This window comes from Ammodytes marinus (genome assembly GCF_949987685.1).
Source record: "Ammodytes marinus genome assembly, chromosome: 12".
NCBI lineage: Eukaryota > Metazoa > Chordata > Actinopteri > Uranoscopiformes > Ammodytidae > Ammodytes > Ammodytes marinus.
The window spans coordinates 4,475,009-4,501,875 of NC_137216.1; the positions used below are offsets into that span (position 1 = coordinate 4,475,009).

General features: G+C 39.8%; 1 protein-coding gene across 3 annotated transcripts in view; it reads left to right on the forward strand.

Moving 5' to 3' along the window:
• Positions 1-26,867, forward strand: part of LOC307258513 (partitioning defective 3 homolog B-like) — a 244,188-nt gene that overhangs the window by 70,964 nt on the left and 146,357 nt on the right. For all 3 annotated transcript variants that reach the window (XR_013845127.1, XM_080038071.1, XM_080038072.1), the window contains exons 6-12: positions 2,536-2,606; positions 11,003-11,086; positions 12,298-12,423; positions 18,818-19,076; positions 19,648-19,756; positions 21,987-22,126; positions 24,483-24,611. Coding sequence is in view for 2 of the 3 variants with exons in the window: in XM_080038071.1 (XP_079894197.1) it covers positions 2,536-2,606; positions 11,003-11,086; positions 12,298-12,423; positions 18,818-19,076; positions 19,648-19,756; positions 21,987-22,126; positions 24,483-24,611 (918 nt within the window). In the remaining variant the exon portion in view is untranslated. The remainder of the gene's footprint in view (positions 1-2,535; positions 2,607-11,002; positions 11,087-12,297; positions 12,424-18,817; positions 19,077-19,647; positions 19,757-21,986; positions 22,127-24,482; positions 24,612-26,867) is intronic.

The following is a 26,867-nucleotide window of genomic DNA, read 5'->3' on the forward strand; positions in this document are numbered from 1 at the left end:
CCTGTTGTAATTACGCTCACATGACAGCATCTGCAGCAAGGCCAGACTAATTGATTTTCCAAGCCACCAAACCCGAACCATATGGTTACAGTATCTGCAGTATGTCTCATCTCTCATCTTCCATTTCTTTGTTCTTTTTTTTTCTTCACATCTCTTCAGCTCTCTGACATCTTTCTCCCATTTTCTCTCCCTATTATTCTAAGAATATTTTCTTTTCTCTCTCTCTTTCCTTCCCTCTCCACTTCTCTGACAGGTGGCGTAGGTCATGTGGCAATAGGGTGAGAGGTCAAAGGTCATCTTAAGAGTCCATTAGTGCCTACTGCTAACATTGAGCCTTATTGACCTGCATTTGTATGCGTACTTTTGGAAATACAGACAAATACAGATAAGGATTTAAATGTAGGGGAGAACGGGGTAAGTAGGCACACTTTTTACTCTAGTGAGAATTGCTTATCACCTAAACATCTTTCAATAGTCATTCCTATATTAAATTGAAGCTTAAGGTGTTGGCTTGAAATGTGTACCCCTCACTTTTTCTATCGTATTGTAATAAAGAAGAAATTAATCATCAAAGACACCCTTACACATTGTGACAACCAACCCCATCAAGGGGTCGGTTGTCAAACACTATGGGGTTGTTTGTCACAATGTAATCTTAATGGGAATGATCTTAAAAAGAAGGCAAGAAAGTAGAACTAAATTTGAAAGTTTAATTGCATTGTCAAGTTGACAAATAGGCCTACATAACTTAATGTAGCCTTGGCAGCTGGTCTAGTTTGGGATGCACTGGGTTGTTTTGATTTTGTTGCCCTTTTTTCTTTTGCTTGCTAGCTGCCTTTTACTGCTCTATTCTTTCCTTCTCTGGGGTGTCAGTGAGGATGCAGCTTGACAATTTATTTCGTTATTGGGTTCATTTTCTGGCTGCAGCCTTGAGATAACATGTGACAACCAACCCCCAAAAAAATTTGACGACCAACCCCAACTTGAATTTCTTGCTAGCATCAAGGCCAACAACCATCTGACAACTAATTAGCTTGCTAACCACAATCTAAACTATAGTTTACCCTTCACACTTTGTATGGGTAACAAGTGTTTTGTTATAAACCCATTGTGTAAAAGCCTAGAAGAAAAATACTGAGGAGCTAAATATTTTCAATTTGACATGAAAAACACAGTCGTCTCACCTCAAATGCAGCAGTCTAACTCCAAGGAAGACTATGTAGGTGACCTCTGATCCCAGTTATGGATATTTACATATCAAAATTTCACAGACAGCGCCTTCTGGTTCCGAGATATAACGATTGTGACAACCAACCTGTGTGACAAATTACCCCGTTCTCCCCTACTGGGGCCGTATTCACAAAACATTTTAAGGCTAAGAGTAGGTCCTAACGTGCTGATTTAGGATTAACTCTCAAAAATAAGGGGCGTTTCACTCCTAATTTTAGGACTCCTAACTTTTTAGGATAAGTGTAATTCACAAAGCATTTTAGCGCTTAAACTAGCTCCTAAATCTATGAAAAGCTAGGAGTCTTCGAGAAGACTCCTAAGTCACTAAGACTAAATCACAGACAATCATTTGATGGTGTTTTGGAGATATTTAATGATAGTGAGCTTTATTAAAGGTACCTTAATAGCTGTTAGGGTTTAATGATCTTAGTAAAGCTATATTTAGAAAGTATAGACACATTTATATTTATTATATTTATATAAAAAAATATTTATAAGCTCCCTTTCCTGCAGTTACTGTCGGTTTACGATGCACTGAAAGTTACTGTAGTTGTCACGTTTTAATTTCCTACTAGAGTAGTCCTATATCAGTGTTTGCTTCATAACATTTATACCGCTGTCCATGTGGAGCTCACCTCTCTGTGTCTGTAACACAAACACTCATGCTAACACAATTCATGTAAGCTCCTTGTCATTGTATATCGTACTTATTGCAGCTCCCTTGGCAGAAAATGTACACTCTTCTTTCCCACTTCTTTCTCTCAGTTGCCATGCCAATTGACGGTGTTATCTATTACCGCTAGTCAACACTGTCTTCTTGCCTTCATATATTAATTGCTATTTGTAAATCATCCATTCATCAATTTAGCAGCTCCTTCACTCATAACTTCACTCAGAACTACATTTATTCAAACCTTTTCTGAATGTGTTCTCCAACCTTTAAATGTAGTCGGCGATTCTGGAGAACCTGTTGTCAAAATCACTTTTTGTCAAAATCTGTGATTTGATCCTCAATATCCACTACCTGTCTGTACTGTATTTGCCCTGAAAAGAAAAATCCAATGTTGATCCACAGCCTCTGTAAACTAGTATGTAATGGTGCTCTCCCATTGTTGGCGACATACAGTACCAGTTTATAGTATTTTTTTCAGCGCACACAGTACAGGTAGCGGATCGTGACAAGATATTCACTGATTTTGACAGTCCTCCTTAAACGTGCTGTTGGAGCTTGTTGTTGTTGTGCTCCTTTCATTGTCTTTTTCCAAACTGTCTAACAACACAGCGTCGGGTGTGTTTTCTCTGCAGGCAGCCAGTCCCACTGTGGAGAGAGCAGCAGGAGTAGAGCATCCCAAAGGCAAACAAACCTTCAGTGGCAGGTCAGTCAGTTATATATATATATATATATATATATATATACTGTACCTCTTTTACTGCTGCGTCCACCCTTGTATGTTACACTGTTGTGAGAGTAGCTTTTCAATATGCCTGCAGTGTTTTCCGCTAGTGCCTCGAATGTCCTTTTTGGTGAAAAAAGTAGCCAGAGATCCAGGGGTATGACCCACCGGGAGATTTTTTTTTAACCTTTTTAAAGTGAAATGCATGAATCTGGTGCGCTTTGAGAGGAAAATTAAGAGGCTAAGTCTGAGGAATTGTGTGTGAACCGTTTTCTGTGTAGTAGCCCTACTTAATTTTGGAATAATTCAGAGACACTGGGTCGGATGAATTAGAAGCTAGTGAAGAAAAGACATGGATTTTCCATAAAAATATTAATATAAAATGAAATATTATGCAAATAAACATCCACAAAGTTGTGCTTGTGTATTTGTGCAAAGTCGCTGAGACACACACACACAGCGCAGCGTGGAGCAGGCAGATTCTTCAGAGACGCAAGGGTGGGTGCAGGGGTCTGCTAAGATCTTGAACTCTCTAAGTTAAACAGTATATAACACAAGAACGCAGTTTAACGGTTATGCGACAGACACAAGTGGAAAGGGAAAGTTTTTTTTTTTCTTTGTGTGGAGGTGAGGTGGAAGAGTAGCCGGCTGGAAATGCTTTCATGTACGGCCTTTTAGCCGGCGGCCGGCGCTTACGGAAAAACACTGTGCCTGTTCTTTCCCACATTCATGTGTATTGATGTTCAAGTGGCTGTTTGTGTCCTACTTTCCCTTCATTAAAGCTGTATTCTTATCCAGATCAAGGCCCTTACAGATATAGTTAGTGTAAAGAAGCTCCATCATTAGGCCCACTACAAAAGACTGCCAAAACAGGGTCGGGGTCTCACTCACACACACACACACACACACACACACACACACACACACACACACACACACACACACACACACACACACACACACATACTGCCATACACACATGGCCACATGGAAATAACTGAACCCATAACACAAATGCATACATAATGAGTGCTGCATAATTAAGTGTTTGTGCTACAGAATGCCCCATGTCTCCTGTGGGCCTTGAGCATGTGTGTGTGTGTGTGTGTGTGTGTGTGTGTGTGTGTGTTTATGCTTATTCTGGCAGTGTGTGGGCCAAGGGGGTGTGGGCAAAAGCTCACGCATTCTAATGCTGGGTTCAGACTGCTTTTTTCTTTTACAATGGTCACTGTTAGATTTGGCGATATGAGTTTTATAAATTATTGCTACAATCTATTACCAATCATGTAATATTTCCATTTGCATGTAATCATACTCCAACTTCGCTTAGGGATGACTCCTCCAAATTGCGGTTTAGAATCCACATTTTCACTAATTGAAAATAGATAATCGAAAATAATAATTAAAAAAAACACCTCGGATTTGATATAACTATTACCTCTCTATTGTCCTAGGCTGAGAGACACATTTACAATGCAGTGTAAATGGTAAAACAGAACAAGTGTTAAGATGAAATATGCTACAATCACCCATACAATAGTGTGTATGCAACTAAAATAATTATGGACATTACAATATATGATATCATACATACTTTTTTTATCTTACCAAAAAGAGGTTTAGATAATATGGCTAAAAAGCTGATGATTTGGTAAACCTTTATAATTGTAGTGTAGCCCTGCTGGACACTGTTTAGATGTCTAACCATGGCACATACTAAATGCTTTAAAATCATGATAATTGTGACATGAGCATTATGTCCGAACCCCATCCATTTATCCCATTATTGGCCCTCGGAACGAGTATATATAGCTAAATGATATTTAAAATGTTCTCATTTACTTGATATATATATATAACAACATATTTGTGATCTAAAAAAACACATACATCCAAAGCATCTGCACAGACAAACCAAGCCAAAGCAATAGCATGACTAATAAGAAGCTAAGGCAGGGCATGGGTCAGTTGTTAACTTGAGAAGGTTGTTACATCATTGATCAATGTGCTCCTCCGTCTGACGACATTGACCTCTGTGAACGGAAAGTGTACTACTCTGTTTTGTTAATCAACAGGTCAGCATGGGCGTGAACCTAATCCACAGTTAATTCATACATGTTAAGACTAGAAGGTGTGTAGTTAATCTGTATATGGATACTTAACGGGAGGGAGTTATGAGAAACAGTAATGACTGACCTCAGCCTTAGCTCTTATAGCCTCTCTCCATGGCAACCATGCTGTAACCACAGAGCACAGACAGAGATTACATATCTCACACATACACACACACACACACACACACACACACACACACACACACACACACACACACACTCATTTTCATCGTGAACTACATACAGGCACTCTCCATGGCACGTCTGGGCACAGCAGACATTTTGTGATATCTCCTATTGAGTTCTGTCATGATGATGACAGTGATGTCATGGATTTTTGGTTACAAATAACTAAGTATAAACATGTCAACAAAATGTTATCAGTGAATATTGTTTTAAAATGTTTGTTTTATGGTTCTACGCAGTTTATTATAGTGAAAACAAGACTAATGAATTAAGACACCCACCCACCATTGAAGGTTTTGCACATATCCTCTCATGTACACACACTCATACATAAAACTTCTCAGCTGTGAGTAATGTAAAAGTGATGTAATGGTTTTTGTGGTCGCCGGGGAAACGATCCTTGAAATTGCAAAAAAGTCCAAACTGAGTGGAGGAATGCTGCCATAAATATTGGAACAGTAAAGCATACTATTAATACTTGTGTGCGTGTGTGTGTGTGTGTGTGTGTGTGTGTGGCTGTATACGAGTTTCAGCTCCCGTGTATGTCTCTATGTACGTTGTGGTCCTGCCTTTATGTGTGAGTGTGAAGCTACACCTATAAATAAAGTAATGGTTGATCATCATTTTGACCGGAGGGTCACCATACAACTCATGGCCTTTTGGATGAAAATGGACTTTTTATACTGGGAAACAGATTTACTGGGTAAATGGGTTTATTGAAATAGCATTGCCGGCGTGTTATGTTTCTTTGTGAAATAAGGCGCTGCATTGGAGTTGTTTTAGAAGCTAGGGGGTGAAAAGGTAAACGGGTTCCACTGGACGCAGAGAACAGTTTATTCTTACGTTATTTTTAGGACCTAATACTTCTATTAATCCAGAGAGGGTCCCTGTTGTTTATCCATCTATCCACCTCTCATTCCTAGTACTACCCTCTATTCTTTTGTCTCTTCCCTTAAGTCTCTGCATTCTTCCTCTGATCTTATTTCTGCTTTTGCCACCTTAGTAATATGTTATATACAGTCATATGAAAAAGTTTGGGAACCCCTCTCAGCCGGCATTATAATTGACTCTGCTTTCACAAAAAAAATATAAAAGTGGTATGTCTTTAATTTACCAGGAACAGCTAAGTACTGGGATGTTTTCCAAACAAAGATTTTTTGAAAAGCAGTATTTGGTTGTATGAAATAAAATAAAATGTGAAAAACTGGCTGTGCAAAAATATGGGTACCCTTGTGGTTTTGTTGATTTTAATGCCTGTAACAGCATGTACAACTGATGACTTTAAACACAAAGTTGGTTGGATTATGTTGTTAAGCCTTGAACCTCATATAATTGTCTGTTTAATCGTGAGAAAATGTATTTTAGGTGCCTAAATGCAAGTTGCACTTCTCTTTGACTCTCTGCTGAAGTGAAACATAATGGGATCATCAAAACAGCTCCCAAAAGATCTGAAAAACAAAGATTATTCATTGTCATGGTTTAGGGGAAGGCTACAAGAAGCTTTCCCAAAGGTTTCAATTGTCAATTTCGACTGTAGGGAACGTTGTCAGGAAATGGAAGGACACAGGCATAGTGGCAGTTAAACCCAGGCATGGCAGACCAAGAAAAAAACAGGAGCGGCATAGGTGGAGGATTGTGAGAATGGTTGCACACAACCCACAGATCACCTCCAAAGGCCTGCAAGAACATCTGGCTGCAGATGGTGCATCTGTACATCGTTCAACAATTCAGCGCAATTTGCACCAAAACATCTGCTTTTTATAAAGACCAAATAACTTAATTTTTGTCTCATCAGTCCAAAGCATTTTCTTCCAATATGAAGCTGGCTTGTCTAAATGAGCTTTTGCATACTCCATGCAACTGTATCTGTGGCGTGGGCGCAGAAAGGGCTTCCTTCTCATCACCCGGCCATACAGATGTTTTGGTGCAAATTGCACTGAATTGTTGAACCATGTACAGATACACCATCTGCAGCCAGATGTTCTTGCAGGTCTTTGGAGGTGATCTTTGGGTTGTGTGCAACCATTCTCACAATCCGCCGCATATGCCGCTCTTGTACTTTTCTTGGTCTGCTAGACCTGGGTTTAACTGTAACTGTGCCTGTGTCCTTCCATTCCCTGACAACGTTCCTTACTGTAGAAATTGACAATTGAAACCTTTGGAAAAGCTTCTTGTAGCCTTCCCCTGAACCATGACAATGAATAATCTGTGTTGTTAAGATCTTTTGGGAGCTGTTTTGATGATCCCATTCTGTCTCACTTCAGCAGAGAGTCAAAGAGAAGCGCAACTTGCATTTAGGCACCTAAAATAAATTTTCTCATGATTAAACAGACAATTCTATGAGGTTCAAGGCTTAACAACATAATCCAACCAACTTTGTGTTTAAAGTCATCAGTTTTACATGCTGTTACAGGCATTAAAATCAACAAAACCACAAGGGTACCCACATTTTTGCACAGCCAGTTTTTCACATTTTATTTTATTTCATACAACCAAATACTGCTTTTCAAAAAATCTTTGTTTGGAAAACATCCCAGTACTTAGCTGTTCCTGGTAAATTAAAGACATACCACTTTTATATTTTTTTTGTGAAAGCAGAGTCAATTATAATGCCGGCTGAGAGGGGTTCCCAAACTTTTTCATATGATTGTATAAAGTCTTTGCACTGTTCTCTGACTTTTTCTCTGTTCTTCTTAATACTGGACCGTTAATGTGGTATACCTGCACTTCATTAATATTTATGTTATGGAGCTGTAGTAACGTTTGCTCATCAAAGAACAGCTATCAGTTTTTTAAATATCTTACGTGAACGTGTTTATTTGTGTATTTGCATGCGTTAACCTTTAGAAGTATTGTGCACTTGCTGGTTCGCATTCCCTTTCCTCCCCACATCGCCGGTGCCCCTGTCTGCACTTTGAAGTTCAGCTTAGATGGAGAGAAAAGGGAGATGATAAATAGGAAGAGGGTGAAATGCAATGAGAGGAGGAGAGTGCTTTGGTAATGCACATCCCTCCTTTTTTGTTATTTCTCCTCTGTAATTCTGTCTTTCATAGCGAGGATCAGTGAAGTGGCAGGTGGATAAAGAGAACACCTGCTCTCTTCATCTCTCTCTCTCTCTCCCACTCTGTGTGTTTGGCTCTTTTCCTCGCTCTCTTGTTCTCTCATGGCGCTCTCTCTCTCTCTTTTTTCTCAAGTCTCACCCATTTTGTCTCTCTGGCACCCCCACTTCATTCTTTGCAGCGATGCAGCCTGTCAAACACCTCACACACAAAAAAAAAAAATGGAAAAGCAAATGGATCTCAAGTGCTTTTGTGTGTGTGTGTGTGTGTGTGTGTGTGTGTGTGTGTGTGTTATAGTGGGAGTGTTAGAGATCAGAGGCACAGCAGCAGGAAGGGATAGAGGGAGGGGTGTAAGTTGTTTTTCCTCTCATATTAATGCTAATTCATTAGCCTTGTCTAATTAATTCAGTTCTTCCTCCCCCCCTTAATTTCATATATAACTTGCTTTCAGACCTCCCTCTCTTCCTACCTTGCTGATGGTATGAATCTAAGCATTACGTTGTTGTTCTCCACACTGATATACAGTATTCCAGCTTAGATAGACTGCCATGACATTTTGTACTCACATCTTTTGGTTGTAAGCGAATGAATCATAGTGACTTTTGTGATCCTCTGATCTTTCATCCAGTGCCACCAGCATTATTAGATACCTAGTAAAATATCTCATCATCTACATGATACAATTAAACCAATCCTGGTACAGACATTATATCCTACTGACATTGAAGCTCCTGTAACTTGTATTTGTGCACCACCATCAGGTCCAAATTTGGTTTATGACCAAAAATAACAAAGATTAGTTTTTTGAGATTTGCCTTATCTGTACTTTGTATTTACTTTGTATAAGCACATGTTAGCATCCTAACACACTAAACTATAGACTTGTTTACACTTATTTGTGTTTCCACTTTCAACATGTGGGAAAGGGTAGCATATAACCACACTGTGTCATACCTATTTTTGTCACCCTTTCGTTGGGGTACAGAGCAGTCCCAAGCAGTTGGAGCTACACACTCCACTTGACTGATTGACATCATTTTAAATTTCTAGAGAGAGAGAAATTGTTGTGTGTAATCAAATGTGTAATTATTCAAAGATTAAATAATGTTGTGTTTAGAGAAAAAATGACGGCACACAGCTCTTTGTTTACTCTGTCACGTTGTCCCTCGTCATATCATTCATTGGACGGCAACACTGTGTCCCGCTGTTATGATGTCATGACAGTTAGCTTCGTAGCTGCCAGTGCCGTTCTGTACTGCTCAGTGAAAACTAGGCATAGCATGTTGAACATGATAAACATCCCCAGCTTAACATCAGCATGTAACATTGTCGATGTGTGTGCATGTTGACATGCTAGTAAACCATAGTATCATTTAGCTCAAAGCAGCACTGTGCATAAGGACAGCCTCAGAGCTGCTAGCATATTTGTAGAATCTTATGATTTGTCCCAAATCCATCCCACACACAAGTATACATAATGCAAACTATACTATATGAACTTAATAGCTTACAAGCAGTAAAAGTCATCCTCAATTTATTTTATTTACGTTTGAGCTTGAATGATACATTCATGTAAATGCCGACAGTTTGGACGTTTTGTAGTTTTGTCAGTGTAAACACACTACACACTCAAAACTTTTAATTAGTATGCACAGTAGTATGCAATTGGGACATTTTCCCGAATTCAATATTTTCAGCTATCCTCCATTTTTTTACCCCTTCCTTCTTTCTTTTATAATAATTTGAACCTCCCTCTCTTCTCCCCCTAGCTACCATCCTCCCCGTATTCAACCACATGTTTAGCTCTGCCTTTTCCATCTTTCCCCCCTTTGTCCTTGCCTTCCCCTCTCTCGCAGTCCCTTGTTTACTATTGTTTGGATTAAAATGTGCTGAGTGAAGAGGAGGCAACATCAGCTCCCAGAGAGGGATAGAACTTGTTTTTGCCCTTTGCATCTCCCTGTTGCCACCCAGCATCATCATCCACCACTCTCTGTCTTTAGTCTATCAGCATCTGTACTGCTATCAGTCCGTAGGGCTTTAAGGATGGATGGATGGATGATTTAGAAAGATAGATAAAAGAGGAAGACAAAATGACTAGACAGAGTAGGAGAGAGAGACAGAGGGGGAGAGGAGGGTAGAACTAAATAGTACGAAACTAAGTTCACACAAACTCAAAAACAGACACACACACACACACACACACAGTGGGAGGAGGGAGAAGGTCAGCAGAGGATTAATGGCTGTGCTCTGATAGATAAACTAATCAAACAAACAAAGACTTCAACACGCACACACATTAAACTCACGGACGGAATGTAAAACAGACACACACTTGAATAATCCAAACTAGACACACACATTAAGAGCGGAAGACACCCATAACGTTGAATGGGATGAAAAGTTTTGACACACACCAACACACACAGCAGTCTGCAGTGCTGTTGTCCGTGTACTGCGTGTTAGCTTTCCCATCTCTAAGGGCTAGGTTCGCAGACTTGTATTAAGCATTTAACAAAAAAAAGTATTTTCAGCACAATGAATGCAGCAATGGAAAGTAATGTATCAATCTAGGATAGTGCTTTCCAAACTTTTCCTCAGGAGAAACACACTTTTTTAAGACTCTTTCTTTTCCCCCGGAAGTTTGAGTTTGCATCGGTGTGCCACAATATGTGTGTGTGTGTGTGTGTGTTGCCTACAATTGTGTAATCATGCTTTTTTGTTTTTGAAGGAAGGACAATACTGTTACTGTCTTGTAACCACATAATACTATAGTATATTAATATTATCTTGTTTTATTCCCACTGTTTTTATTTTCTGTGGTGTGTATGTGTTTTTGTGTGTTTGATTGTGTGTGTGTGTGTGTGTGTGTGTGTGTGTGTGTGTGTGTGTGTGTGTGTGTGTGTGTGTGTGTGTGTGTGTGTGTGTGTGTGTGTGTGTGTGTGTGTGTGTGTGTGTGTGTGTGTGTGTGTGTGTGTGTGTGTGTGTGTGTGTGTGTGTGTGTGTGTGTGTGTGTGTGTAGCCTGACTAGAACCGTGGAGATCTTGGGAGAGGACAGTCCGCTGGGAATCCATGTGGTGCCTTACAGCTCATCACTCAGTGGACGGTGAGTTGTGTACAAGCAGACAAAACACATACAAACATGCATACACACAAAAACAACAGATACTTGTTCTATATTAGTAATAATTCTGCTTTTACCCACACAGTCTTGTTATGTATGTTGTCGTTATCTTGCTCTGCACTTATCAGGAATTTTGGACCATGGCGCTACCGTACACAATCAATGCAATCACACACACACACGCACGCACACATACACGCACACACACTCACCCACACCCACACACACAAGCACACACACAAAGAGAGGCATGCACAATGGAATCAACTAAGAAAAGGAAGAACAATTGCAGAGCTGTGCAGGGATTTTCTGTGGGTGTGTGACAGTCAGACAGTGCAGGGGGATTTCCTAGAGGAAAGCAGGATGAGTTTTTTATGGCGGTTCTCATGACTCACCTGACCCTGCCAATCTCCTCCTTAAATTCCTCTCTCTCTCTCTCTCATCTCTCTCTCGCTCTCTCCATGTCTTTCCACCATTTACCATCATTCCATTTACATTGCGATACATTGCAATATTCCACATAGTTCACTGAAAATGTAATACGAGGGCTGAAATACAAGTTGCTGCTCAACTTTATTTTCAAAACACGGGTATAAATCAAGATTGATAATAGAAATTCACAACAGGACACCGACATACAGTTAGGGGACATTCCTAATAGCCCTGTCTAAATCTACCATATGGACAGTCTCAGTGGGCTACCCTATCAGACACATCAAACCTGTGGGAGGAATACTGCAAATCACTTTAGGAAAGCATGCATGTAAGACTTTTTTTTTTTTTTTAAGAAAATCACTTACGTAAAGGAGAAGTAAGTGATATGGTCCTTTAAGCTAACTTCCTGTCAGTGACAGCAGTTAGCAGTCCCCTCCCTCGTCCCTACGTCACCACCACATGAACACACAGCCGTCTTCGTCAGATAGTGCCGCGATGGAGAGCAGCGAGTCATCGTTCACGGGCACAGAGACCCGCCTCTTTATAGCGCTCTGTCTCCTGATTGGATAAAACGAGTGGGATACTCTGAATTGTATCTGGCAATTACTGCAAATGACTAGACCTGTGTTATGAACTGTGGATACTGTTTAAGTGATTGCTGTATGAATATAAAGTGATTTAACACGTATATTAACAAAAAAAATATCACTTACATTTCCTTTAACATTGCTTTCTCTCCTTCCTCCCTCTCTTCTCAGGTCTCTAGGTCTGTATATCCGTGGAGTGGAGGAAGAGAGCCGCTCAAGAAAGGAGGGCTTGTTTCAAGAGGATGAGTGCATCGTCAAGATCAACAACACCGACCTCATGGACAAGACATTTAGCCAGTGAGTGCAACACTGTGTGTGTTTCTGTGTTTACGTCCCCAGAATGAAATAAATGTGTTGCTGCCTATATGCTATGTCAACACAACGATCAATTTTCGACTTGTGCTGAAGTCGTCTCTAAAAATATACACGACCCAACTTTATACGACCTATTTCCTGTGGGAAACCCCTGTCTTATATTCGGACCAATAGAGTAATGCAAATTAAAAGTGTCCCTAACGTCACATTATCAGAATAATGAAAATGGAGAGTAGAAAAGTAGGAGTTCTCTACAGTAGGAGAAGATGCATCATGTCTAAAGCCTTTTGAAGCAGGCCTGGCATGAATTGTCTTCCTGTTTCCATGCTGTGTGTATGGTTTCTCTTTCCATCGTCAGAGGGCTTATATCACTATTGTCCTGCTATCACAGAGAATGGCAGAAAGGACACTTGGCAGATGTTTGGAGTGTTGTTCCAAATGTATCTGTGTGCGCGGCGCTTGTGTGTGTGTTTGTGTGTGTGTGTGTAGTGTACGAAACTCAAGATTACTTCCAAGACCAGATGTTCCTAGATACAGTTTGCTTACTGTAACACCTGAAAAGAAGTACATTAATTTGAGAGTATTTGGGGATGTAACACGATTACAGAGCATTCAAATGACAATGGATACACCTGTGAAAACGATTGGCACAGATTACAAAGACTGATGTGGATGTTAAAAGGATTACAGGCCATTACCATGTCTAAACCGTCTACACAATAGTCCTTGTCCAACGTCCAGTTATAATGAGATTATATGTCAGCTATTTTATGCTGTACAACAGGTAAATTGATTATCACCATAGGGGATTACACCTATTGTTTAAAGACATGTGTACACTCCCATGTACACTCACTCACAAACACTAGTACACTCACACACAGAAACCGTTGTTCACCTGCGCACACACAACCTAGGTCAGATAATAATACACTAAGGTCAAATGCAGACACTTTTCAAAGTGGATTAAAAAGCATAGTCTTCTAGATATTGTGATTTGAACACACACCAGTATTGTTCTGTATTTGTAGGTATATAACGATGTGTAGCTCAGTCCAGTGATAGATGTCTAAGTAGGCCACTGAAAGACTACTGATCCCTGTCCGTGCCATGTCCACACACAAACAAACATACATACATACACACACTCACGCACACCTCCATTGTCCCAACTTGGCATCTGTATTGAGGTAGCCTGCTGCATGATTAGAATATATCTTTCACACAAATGTGCCTGCACACATTGTCCAATCGGGAACAATAATGATATAATCTTCCCACAATGGTCCCTATACACACATCAACACACACAGCTTTCACATCTGGTTTCATTGTACGGTATTGTGGTCTTAATACAATGCAAATCAGCACAAGTGTCATTTGCCAAGGTGTTACACAAGCATCATTAGTTTAAACTGCCTTGCGTGTTTAATTAGCCTGGTCCCACCAAACCATCGTAATTCATTTAATTTGTACAGAAGGTCTGGAATCGCTCAATTGACAAACGCTACCTCATTTTAAGTTTAAAACTATTGGATCTGCCCAGTGCCACTCTGGATCTGCCGTAAGCAATCGCATAACGTTTGGTCGTGAAGTATGTCATGCACCGGCTTCTGACTACAACTGAAACTGGCGCACGACCTCAACGTCATTGTTCTCAGCCACTCCCTCTGTTCGCTGATTGGACCGTCAAAAATCTGTCTGGAGAAATCCCGCGTATATACCACACAGAGCCGGCCCAAGCCTTCATAGGGCCCTAAGATAAATATGATTAGGGGGCCCCTCTCCAATGTTAGCGCTGCAGAAACTATAAATCTTTGTTAAATATCATTCACACACCCAGTGTTTTCCGCTAGTGCCTCCACTGTGCAGCTGTGCGAAAATATTAGACAGCGGAGATTCAGACCCTCCTAGGGGGGTCCGGGGGTATGCCCCCCCCCGTGAGATATTTTTAACCTTTTTAAAGTGAAATGCATGAATCTGGTAGCCTGGAAATCCAGACCTTGATATCTTGAACGATAGAGGGTCTGGCGACGATCAATAGCAATTTCCAACTCAAGGGGCGGCTCCTACTCGTGCATTTCAAATGCCACTGCACACAGTTGGATAGCACTACAACCAATCAGAGCGATGCACAAGGCGACGTAAGCCCCTTTCGTTTAGCGAACAGCTGTTAAACTGTTAAATAAAACGTTTGCCGTTGTCGGTCGGCAAAATAGAACATTCCACTTACTTGCTAATGAAAGATTTGAGTGCCGTCTTCCAAATCGTTAAGGGTCGAGGCCAAAGCAGTCTCAAACTCACACAACATATCCGCAGCCATCTCTGATGTTTACTATCACGGCTTCGACGTCGCATGCACGTCACTGTCGTCATCCAGTTACGTCCTCCCCAGAGTACCATATAAGGGGCTCTGGCGCGCCCATATTAGATAGAACCAATTGAAACGTGAGACCCAGATTTCTGGTCTTCTTGATAAGCTTCAACGGAGCGTGTCCAGACCAACACGCGCAGCAAATTTAATTTGCCAGCGCCTAGTGGCAGGTCTGGGAATGCCAGGCTATGAATCTGGTGCACTTTGAGAGGAAAATTAAGTGAAATTTTGTGTGAACAAATAATTTGTAGACACTGGGTCAGATGAATTAGAAGCTATTGAGAAGGACACATGGATTTTCCATAAAAATATTAATATAAAATAAAATATTATGGAGGGTCCTCTGGGTTGGGCTTGGAGCTCTTTTTCTTTTACGGGACATATTTCTCTGTAATATAATGAATGCATTTAAATGCAGTGAGAGGAACGAAGCAGAAGAACTCAGTTGTCCAGCTACTGTATCTTTTTTTCCACAGACAAGGCTGAGATAGGCTATAGACTATACACAGTGCATGGGCAACTGAGGGCAGCCCCATTTCTATTTTTTTTTAAATATATCCTATTATACTACTTTTCTGGTCTTACAGGTCACATATTATGCTAAATGCACTTTTTAAATGTGTTCTAACATATCCATGGGTCCACAGTGTGCCTAGAGACTGCCAAAATATTTAAAAAAATAACAATCTCCCCTGTTCTCACTCTCCCCCTTTCTGAAACCCCCACCCCTCCCCCCAATATACTCCAGTCAGAATTTTCCCCTTTTCTGACCTCACAAACTGGAAAGCCAGAAGCTTCCACTGTGCAGCCCACACCCCTATTTCTTATTGGTCCACGGCCCTGACAGACAGAGGGCGAGGCGTATCTGGCTTCGCTTCCGGACAGGGGGCGGGGGCAGCTCAAAGATTGTATATTTACGAGGGGAGCTGCAGCTCTTTAAAATAGGCCATTGTGAGATTAGCTGAACATCAGCATAGTACAATAAATTATCTGAAAGTTTTTTTCAGCAAACAATTAAAGAAAAACTTATTAGGGACCACTAAGACCATATAATATGGTGTATAATAGTACCGAAAAGTGTATAATATGGGAGCTTTACTTTCTTGTTAAAAACTGCTATAGAGCAACCTGACACGAATCACATCACAAAAAACTATGTAGATTTTCGGGACACTCTTCCTCTTACCCTAGCGAGCACAGCAGTCTCTCTCTACACACTGCTTTGAGCTTCTCCGCCCCTCCCCCCCCTGCTGCAAACCCCACTCCGTTGTGATTGGTTACCTTCCTTTCAGCGGCGGGAAATTTTCAGGAAGGTGGGGGCATGCAGCCGGAGCTTGCCTGAGCAGCATTACCATACATGGAAACATGACAGAAACTACCCGAGTGTGACAGAAACTACCCGCAAATTTGAACAAGTTATTTCTCGACCGGCTGCCATAGTGTTTAGTGCTCTGCATAGCCACCCCAGACGGTCAGCAGGGAATACGTCGAAATGCACGTACGTAATTATTTGAAACTCTAGTATGGTTAAACATGACTATAAATCATTATAACAACGTTTATAGGTCATACAAGTCGAAAAGTATCATAGGTCCTCTTTAAATAAACTCAATACACACTGTGCATGGATGTGAACGTGTCATGATCAGATAATTTTGGATTACCTCCCAGATGAACTGATTACATTTCTAGGCTATTAATTATTTAGACCAAAACATTTTATTCCTTTTTTTGTATGATAACTTACATTTGCATAATATGATGTTAATATCAAACACACAAACTAAAAAAAAATAAAAAAAAAATTGGAGGGGGCCCCCCTGGCGATCGGGGGCCCTAAGCGATCGCTTAGTTCGCTTATGCCTCGGGCCGGCTCTGATACCACAGCCCCAGACTGACTACTGAAGGGAAATTAAAATTGAGCGGAAGTAGGTGGGCGGGCGGTGCCAGGCTAGTGTTTGATTTTTTCATTATGCAAATCCTGAATGAGTAGAATGAAGGAGAGATGGCCACTCATCCCCATAACAGACATTCACACGTACATAGAAAGCATTCTTACTTAGTGCATGATTCACAGGTAACTTTATTGAACAAATAGTTCATTTGTATGTGTGTGTGAATTGATAATTAACACTATATATATATATATATATATATATATATATATATATATATATATATATATATATATATATATATATATATATATATATACATATATATACTAATGTTGGTTGCACTAAATTACAATACAGCTTATGTTGCCTCCAGTTGTAAGCTTTAGTCCAAAAAATACTCAATGACTACATACAGTACACTCACTGGCCACTTTGTTAGGTACACCGTTACATATAACTAATCAATCACATGGCGGCAACTCAATGCATTTAAGCATGTAGACCTGGTCAGGACAACTTGTTGAAGTTGAAGTGAAACCGATCAATTGTTTGAGATAGAATTGTACCCACAACCATTTTGTATCTATACATCTTTGTTTACCTCATGCAATGTTTTTAATTCAAATGTAACAAATTAAAATGTGTAAATCATTCATACATGAGTTTCAGAAAACAGTCTCATGTTACGGAGACATTATGATCATCGTACCTCTAATAATCATCTAGACGGGAAATAATAGGAGTGTAATTCAATACAATTTGAATAAAGTGGATTTTCTCTGTCTGTTATCTGAGGTGAATGATGGTGTGCACCAATCACATCTGACACACTGGTCCCTCTAACTTACTAACTAATCTGATAAAGACTAATTCTCTTTTGAAAATGATCTATTTTATGGATCATGAGATTATAATGGCCAGTTGCACAGGTGCCATGCTTCTGTGTTGCATCGCTTTCGGTTCGTCTTGCAGTCAAAGAATATAAATAAACAGCGGCAGATACTGTGAACCATCGGAAGTACAGTAACTACTGAAACATGAGGGAAATAGATAGAGATATGAATATTGGAAATGATGCCACTGCGATGACAATGAACTGCAGTTAACAAGTGAACACGGAACACACCTGGGTCCCACATAAATATGTTATATTAATACACCAATGTATAATCTGTATATTTTCTTTAAATGTTTATGTTTGTAGTTATGAATGTGTCTGTATTTATTTTGATATGATTTGATTTGGTGTCACTTTATTACTATATGTCTCTGAACTGGGTCTTGCGTCATAGAGCCTTCTATGTTTGGCATACAAAACATAAAATAAAATAAAACATAAAATACCAAACATAAGACACAACACATAAGCACATGCAGTGCAATCAAGTTTCATTCTTACTTTTAAAATTCCTCCTTAGCCTAAAGAAAAATGGTTGGAATGCACGAGAACACATTGTAATATGATTTCTGCCCTTTTTAGAACCCAAACTCAACATTTTATCACATGATCTTGGCTTAAATGAAATACTCAAATATGAAGATGAGTTCTATGTTTCAAATCATTGTCAAATTTAAAGAAGAATAATTGACTGCTTCATATTTTGGACATTTAAGAGTCTAGTTAACCAATTAGAGTAATTAAAAAGAAATACCTGCCAATGGAAACAGTCGTGGAATTTAACAATCATTCCGTTTAGTAAAGATATATGAGCCTAAGATATGCTATGTTTTTCTCATTACAATACACCCCATTTATAATAGTTAGGATTATATGGAACTGTTTTAATTTGTCATTTTTAATCAGATTTATACCATCTGTACATTATCTTTCTCCTAATTAAGTTATATATCCTTTGGTAACTACTTTGCTTGTCAGAGATTGATAACTGCACATTGAATATAATAGTGATTAATGGCACGATTAGCTTTAATGGTAAACGTATATATGTGTGTGTGTTGTACACATACTTTACTTACAACTTCACCCTTTTGTTTAAATAAAACTTTTTTCTCTCCTGATTCCTCTGCGCCAATCATTCATCTGTCTGTCTTTGCTTCTCTCTCTCTTTTTTTCTCTTCCTCCCTTTCTTGCTGGCCCTACCAGAGCCCAGGAAGTGTTCCGTCAGGCAATGCGTTCCCCGGTGGTCCGTTTGGAGGTGGTTCCCTCCCTCAACAGAGAACACTTTGAGAAGAGTCTGATTAGTCAGCTGTTAGGCAACAGTGCCGCTCCCCAAAGCAGCCCCCGAATCGCCAAGACCAAAGAGCCACCTCCACCCGTCAAGGCCAAACCTGTGTTTAAGCCCCCTGAGAATCTAACCACGCCATTGGCCCAGGAAGCCACCAATATGGAGCCTGCTGTTGGTGTAAGTTGACCTGAGACGTTTTTTTTAATTTTTTTTTTTTTTAACTCTTTATTCATAGCCTTTTTACATATTTACACAAAGTACAAACAGCACAAAGAACATAGTGTGGGGCACTACAGATGAGCATAAATAATTCGAAACATTTATTTTTTACATGACATTATGAAATTTTTTAAACATGTGCTTAGGGTGACCAACAAGAACAAGAGGAAATCCCTGCTTTTAAATGACAAATCAAGGTGTGAAAAGCACTTGTCTAAAATGTATTTAAAAAAAAATGTGAATGCGTTTTATAGAAAATAAGCAATTGCATAATACACTTTAACATTCTTCTACTTTATCACATTTATTTGAAATAGGAAACCATTGGTTGTAGGTTTGTAGACCTTTAATGGTTGTCACAACTAAATAGCAACTTAATACATGCGTTTGATAGAAAGAAACCCCTCAAAGTCGTATTCCCCAACCTTGTTCAGCTGCTGTAGACATATCCGTTTTAAGACTTACTTAAAGCATTTTTAAAGCCTTATTGTGCTGTAAAATGTACTTCTGCTCTACATTCTCCACCTAGACACCCAAGGGGAGGAGTGAGAGCCCTCTCCTGAAGAAAAGCCCTGCCCTCTCCAGCTTGGAGGCCAATAAGAAAGGAGGACGAAGACTGAGGATAGACTTAAAGAAAGGTGAGGAACGCCTGGCTACAGAACACACACTCACTCATATAAAGTCAGGTTGCGTTCCGAATCGCATACTTTCTACTATATAGTATGTAGAAAGAAGATTTAGGATGTCCTGATTCTAGTGGCCAGATTTAGGATGGTTAGAAGTATCCGGATGTCCTACTTCATGCGGCCAAGATTGTTAGTGTTGAAAACTGCATCCTATTTGGGCGATTCTGACTCACAATCCAGTGCGCACGTGAAGTGACGTCACATCGACGAAGCCTCCATATGAAAACAAACGGGGATGCGACAGATATAAAAGCAGGAGGCAAGATCAAGGCGAATTGTTATAATGAAATAAGAGAGTAAAGTATGTCCCAATAGTATGCCTACTGCATCCTAACTATATTATTTTTATCGTCGGATGTAGTGTTCTACACACTACATCCAACGATAAAAATAATCTAGTTAGATCTAGAAAAAAAAAATTAGTCAAAAATTATTTCTATAGCACATTTAAAACAACATCAGTAGACCAAAGTGCTGTACAAGATACAATACAAAATAACATATAAGATACATGAAAAACAAAGTAAGAAGTCTCAACTTGTGTTAAAGGCGAATGCAACAAAAGTGAGTCTTCAGCAACGTATTAAACACATGGAGTCTGGTGAAGGTGCTAGGTCAGCCTTGTTCTGTAAATGTTACCAGCTGTACTTCTTTGACAAGTGGAAATATTTCAGAAGACTCACACCTCTCTTATATTTGATCTGTTGATACAGCTCTCACTTTTTTCTCACTGCTCTCTCAATTCGAGCTTGCATATTCAGCATTTCAGATGTCTTCAAAAGAATGAAAATGATTATCTTTCTCAGTATGTGCAAGTGGTGACTATTTTCAAGCCTATCAGATTGCCTATGGTTTGTCAAACATGCCCTAATATACAGTAAACAATGTGCATGCGTGTGCGTGTGTTAGAGATGCATGTTCAACTCAACCAGTTTCAAGAGTCTTGTTATCTCTCTACCTGTGTTTCACTTGTCTTGCTTTTCCTTCAAACTCACTGTATCCACATTCACTCTGACTGCACATTAGTAAGCCTCCTTATTTCTTGTGATTTTCTTCTGAAAGCTTATTACTGACCCACTTTATGTATTCTTCTTCTGTTCACTCAGCATTGTGCTAAGCATTCTGCAAAGCTTCCTTTTCCCTGTTGCCTGGCCGACTCTCCTTCCTCTCTCCATCTTCCTGATTCCCTCTCTTCAGGGTCTATTAAGTCTTTATTGATCTGTTCATTTCTGCTGATATGAATTCATACTGGACCAAACTGCTGACTTGGCTCTGCTAAAGAGACCAGACTAAATGAGGTCCATAAAACACACAACTACTTTGTCTGTGTGTGTGTGTGTGTGTGTGTGTGTGTGTGTGTGTGTGTGTGTGTGTGTGTGTGTGTGTGTGTGTGGCCTCTTTTGTACGTGCATGCATTTCTATTAGTGCTGTCATGCATGTGTGTGTGTGTGTGTGTGTGTGTGTGTACTCACGTTTTTCATTGACTACTATTTTAATCTTCATCACATCTCTTTCCAGGACATTCACTCTATATTTCCACTGCGTTGCACTCATTCCTATTTTCCCTTTTTTTCCCCTCGTTCCTTCCTCATTTTCTTTCTCTCCTCCCTGCCCCACTCCTGAACCCTTTCTAAAACCTTCACACCTGCACATACTGTAGCACCAGCTATAGCTAAAGGGTTTATAACAACACACACACACACACACACACACACACACACACACACACACACACACACACACACACACACACACACACACACACACACACACACACACACACACACACACACACACACACACACACACACACACACACACACACACACACACACACACACACACACACACACACACACACACACACACACACACACACACACACACACACACACACACACTCACACTCACACTCACACTCACACTCACACTCACACTCTCTGAAGGCTTTAAATTGTCACATTTGGAGTATATAGTCACTAGTCAGGAGTCGACAACACTGTTGAAGTTTTCAGGAGTATTTTAAGGTTTGTGTGAGGGAGGTTGTATGGGAGATTTGGACTCTCAAAGCCTGTAAAAGACAAATACAGAGGCATGGAGTAAACAGGTATGCAGAATATGTGTGTCCTCATCTCTCTATTTACATTGCTTTGTGTGTGCTCTTCTATCTGTCCGTGTCTAGGGCCCGAAGGTCTTGGCTTTACTGTGGTAACCAGGGATTCTTCAGTCCACGGACCTGGTCCCATACTAGTCAAAAACATACTGCCACGTGGGGCCGCCGTCAAAGATGGACGCCTACAGTCTGGAGATCGCATCCTCGAGGTACAAGGCAGCTAACTTTTACTACACCCGGGCCATCATTTAAAAAAAACGCTTCTGTTTGTGTCATCTATCCATAAAGCAAGCAACGTCTGTCTGTCTGTGTGTCTGTGGCTCGCATATCTCTCGGACTGTTAGTCAAATCGGCCTGAGCTTCCGGATATGGCTTGCGCACGGCACAAAGGTGTGCATCCTTGATTGATTGTGAGGTTTTTTGGACCAAATATGTAGAAGTTATCATATTAATATCATGCTGGCGGAGAATACATGCGCGCACTGAAGGCCACAGAAACGACGGGCATGAAGTAGTCTCCGGCTAAACCCCGCCTCCCTCTGATTTGATTGGCCGCTGCGACTAAAGCATGAATTTACGAACAGGACACACACTGCAGAGCGACATAGCCTGGTGTTACTTCCTCATTCAATGCACCCAACTTTCCAAACAAAACATTCTTAAACCTTTCCACAGACATCACCAACTCCTCAAACCTGTCCGCTTTAGAGTTAAAGATTGCACGTTACGCTACAGGGGTTGACACTAAGGTTTCAAAAGCACTTGCCTATGGGCAAGTACAGGTAATGTTTTACTTTCCCGGATGTCGTGTTCACTTGCCCAAAAAACTGTTAAACAATGATATATATAGGCTAATTAAATTATACATTTTAGCGAACCGTATCTCTTAAATGCAAACACAGCTTACTAGTCTCATCCTGACCACATACAACCAAGAACAATTCATATAAGCCTAGATATCATGACATCACAGAGTACACCAAGCGCTTGGTCCTGCTGCAGCATCGTAAAAGGACCTCTTTTTGCCCTGCACCTGGCCTGGTTTTGGCTCAGAAAACTCAGTCTAGCTCAGAGTCAAGCTGAATGTTAGCTTCCACACAAAAGTGTTCAGAAAAATGTAACTTATTTTACTTATTTAAAACGGTCACATTGTGCGAAAAAGTGATAGTCTGCCATAAAAAGTCCACCATGTTAAAGCTATTGACCAGTTATACTGTAAGTAGGGAGGGGGATCATTAATTTCTAGAATATTGATGCCATTATAAAGACTCCACAATCCAAATCTTTATTTTTCTATTATTTTGTTAAAAGAGAACTGGTATTATTGCTTTAATTGCTTATAAGATTAGAAGAGCTAAGGATAGGACTTTAAACAGGTCATAATTCCATATTTAGGCCTACTAATAATGTTATATTGCTGGGGAAACAAGTTTTTCACCCAGACTGTATTATTCAAGCTTCTCACGAAAAACTTAAATTTCTTTTTTTCTTGATGTTACATTTGAACACATCATGATGTCATTTTATTGACCTCTGCCTAATAATAATTTTACTGAGCCGACCTGAACACATCACATTTGAACCGTTTGCGATTTTTTTTTAAAGCCAACTAGTTCTTATCCTGCAGATTTTAATATGGATTTAAAAACTATCAAATTTTTTAACTGCGGGACTTGCTACACAGTCTCTCGTTTGCGTTTGTTGATCACCGCTGCTTTGAATGAATGATGAGACGGTGCCGAGCCCGTCTGCAGCATGGTCTGCAGCGGCAGCGACTCAGCGGACAGATTTTTTATTTATTTATTTTTTTTGAGACAGAGTTGAAGCGGGTTGAAGGAGTTTCTTCAAGACAGATAAATGCTGCTGCCTTCAAGCTGCAATTACCAATGAAAAACATTTTTCACCTGCTTTGCCCATAAAGAATAGAGGATTATATGGCGCAACAATTATTAAAGAAAGAACACAAGTCACATTGACAAGCGATGTGACAGCCATTTCAATGACTGTGTGACACTGCCTATGTGTAGGCTACATCTGTTTGTATTTCCCACTTTCATAGATGGGTTAAATTTAAGCATGCATATGCTACTGCTTCCTGCGGGCACTGCACTAGTTACTGTAATTCAGAATTGTGTACTTGATTGGACTTTTTTTTTTTTTAACCTTTCTTTATACAGGTAAATCCCATTGAGACCGAAGACTCTTTTGCAAGGGAGACCTGTTTTCCTTTCTCACGTTACCATTCACACACACATTCATACACCGATAGCAGGCTAACTATCGACATTCACACAAGGCAAGGTTGGTTAAGTGTCTTGCCCAAGGACACAACAACTATGACACATGTGGCAGGGCGAGGATCGAACCTCCAACCCTTTGATCATTGGCCGACCCGCTCTACCAACTGAGCCACAGTCGCCCCAAAGACTGTAATTGAATGGAACACTATTAATAAGGATGATGATGATGATGATGATGATGATGATGATGGTGGTGTGTGTGTGTGTGTGTGTGTGTGTGTGTGTGTGTGTGTGTGTGTGTGTGTGTGTGTGTGTGTGTGCGCAGGTCAACGGTGTGGATATCGCAGGTGTTGGCCAAGAGGAATTGGTGTGTATGCTACGCAGTACCCGACAGGGAGAGTGCGTGTGTCTTGTGGTTCTACGGCAGGAAGAGATGTTCCTTCCCAGAGAGATGGTAAGAACCAATCATGTTGTAGACTGTATTGTCAGCCAATGAAACAAGAGTTTTTTGTTGATTGGCAGATCAGTCGGCAGTCATAATAATAATATTTTTTTTTTTCGTTCTTTATCTTCCAATTTTCTTTTTAACGAGGCAGCAAGAAAAACAGACACGACTACGTCATCAGTGTCCATTGTAACATTTCATTACAACTAACCTACATTTCATTGAAGGCTTTTCTGAATGAACTAAAACGTGATACTGTTTTTATCCTACCCAATAATGCTATTTTTTATCCTATCAAACAATCATGTAGTACAGTGTTTTATAGAACTCCATTCTAATGTAATCAAATAAGCCCATTGTAAAGCTGAAGAATGATTTTACTAATATTTGTGCCAGTCTTTCCCTGCCACATTGTTTCTGCAGACTTTCAACCCTGTTCTGATTAATAAACACTTTTTTTAATTAATCCTTGTCCCATTTTCCATGCTTTTCTCCTAATTCTGACTCTGCATGATATACATTGCATGCAACAATGGTAATTATAACTCTCTTTATATGTTTTCCAACAATAGGTGATAATAATCTTTTTTTTTAAACTACAAAAGAAAAAGAGCGAACAAACAAACATGAATTTCCCTAAAAGGATTAAAAAGCAAACCTAGCTTTAACCAAACAACATTTTTTTTAAAAATATAGTCCCTCAAGATCAAAATAAGATGAATCCCCTAATAAGGAATAATAAAGTGCCAACCTAACTTTCACCATGCTTTACCTCTTTAACAAAGATACATGACTAAAGTGCTGACTAGCTGTCACTTTTTGTAAAATAAATAAAAGTGCCTCACTGCCTCTTGTATTGCATCCCTGAGAAAACCCTTCACCTTAACTCAGTGTAATGAGTTTCAACTGGAGCGCTTTCTTTTGGTAGAATATAGGGCTCGACCGATATATCGGCCGGCCGATTTAATCGGCCGATTATAGCACATCTCCGAAAAATCGGCATCGGCAAAATGGCCGCCAATTTTTTTTCTTTTTTTATTCCAGCAATCATGTAGAGTGAGATGCATTGCTGCCCCGGAGGTAGCCTTATAGCATATTAACAGCAGCAGCAGGTGTGTTGTAATACATTGGATTAATTCACACTTGACAGTTCCCCCTGACACCAATAGCAGAGTCATTGGTCAACTCTTGTCTGTTAATAGTAGTTGATATTACTATAGTTATTATATAGAATTTATATAGTGCTTTATTGGAGATCGTTCAAAGACACTTAACATCAAACATATAGAAAATCATACTTATAGAAAAAGAAAACAAAATACAGACAAATTAAAGATAATGTTTGGAGTGGAGTCTGGTGTAATTATGCTTTCTGAAAGAGGTGAGTTTTGAGTTGACTTTTGAATGAGTTTATTTAGTCTGAGATGCTGATGTTTGGAGGGAGGGAGTTCCAGAGGGTTGGGTGCAGTTACATAAAATGCTTAATGTCTGAGTTTAAAAATGCATCATGTCACTTTAAATGATAATGGTAAATGGACTTGACTTATATAGCGCCTTCTAGCCGATTTTCTCAGCCCCAAAGCGCTTTACATATCTTACCACATTCACCCATTCATACACACACTCATACACCGATGTTAAACATATTTGTAACACTTTATATTTTTTTAGATAATGCATATTTCAATAAATAAAAAGTTCCTGTACTCCTATTGACAGTAACAAGTATTTATATACAGTATCTCACAAAAGTGAGTACACCCCTCACATTTCTTGAAATTTTTCTTTATATCTTTCCATGGGACAACACTGAAGAAATGACACTTTGATACAATGTAAAGTAGTCAGTGTACAGCTTGTATAACAGTGTAAATTTACTGTCCCCTCAAAATAACTCGACACACAGCCATTAATGTCTAAACTGCTGGCAACAAAAGTGAGTACACCCCTTAGAAAAAATTTACAAATTGGGCCCAAAGTGTAAATATTTTGTGTGGCCACCATTATTTTCCAGCACTGCCTTAACCCTCTTGGGCATGTAGTTCACTAGAGCTTCACAGGTTGCAACTGGAACCCTTTTCCACCCATTTATGACAGCATCACAGAGCTGGTGGATATTAAAGACCTTGCGCTCCTCCACCTTCTGTTTGAGGATGCCCCAAAGATGCTCAATAGGGGTTAGGTCTGGAGACATGCTTGGTCAGGCCATAACCTTTACCCTCAGCTTTTTTAGCAAGCCACTGGTCGTCTTGGAGGTGTGTTTGG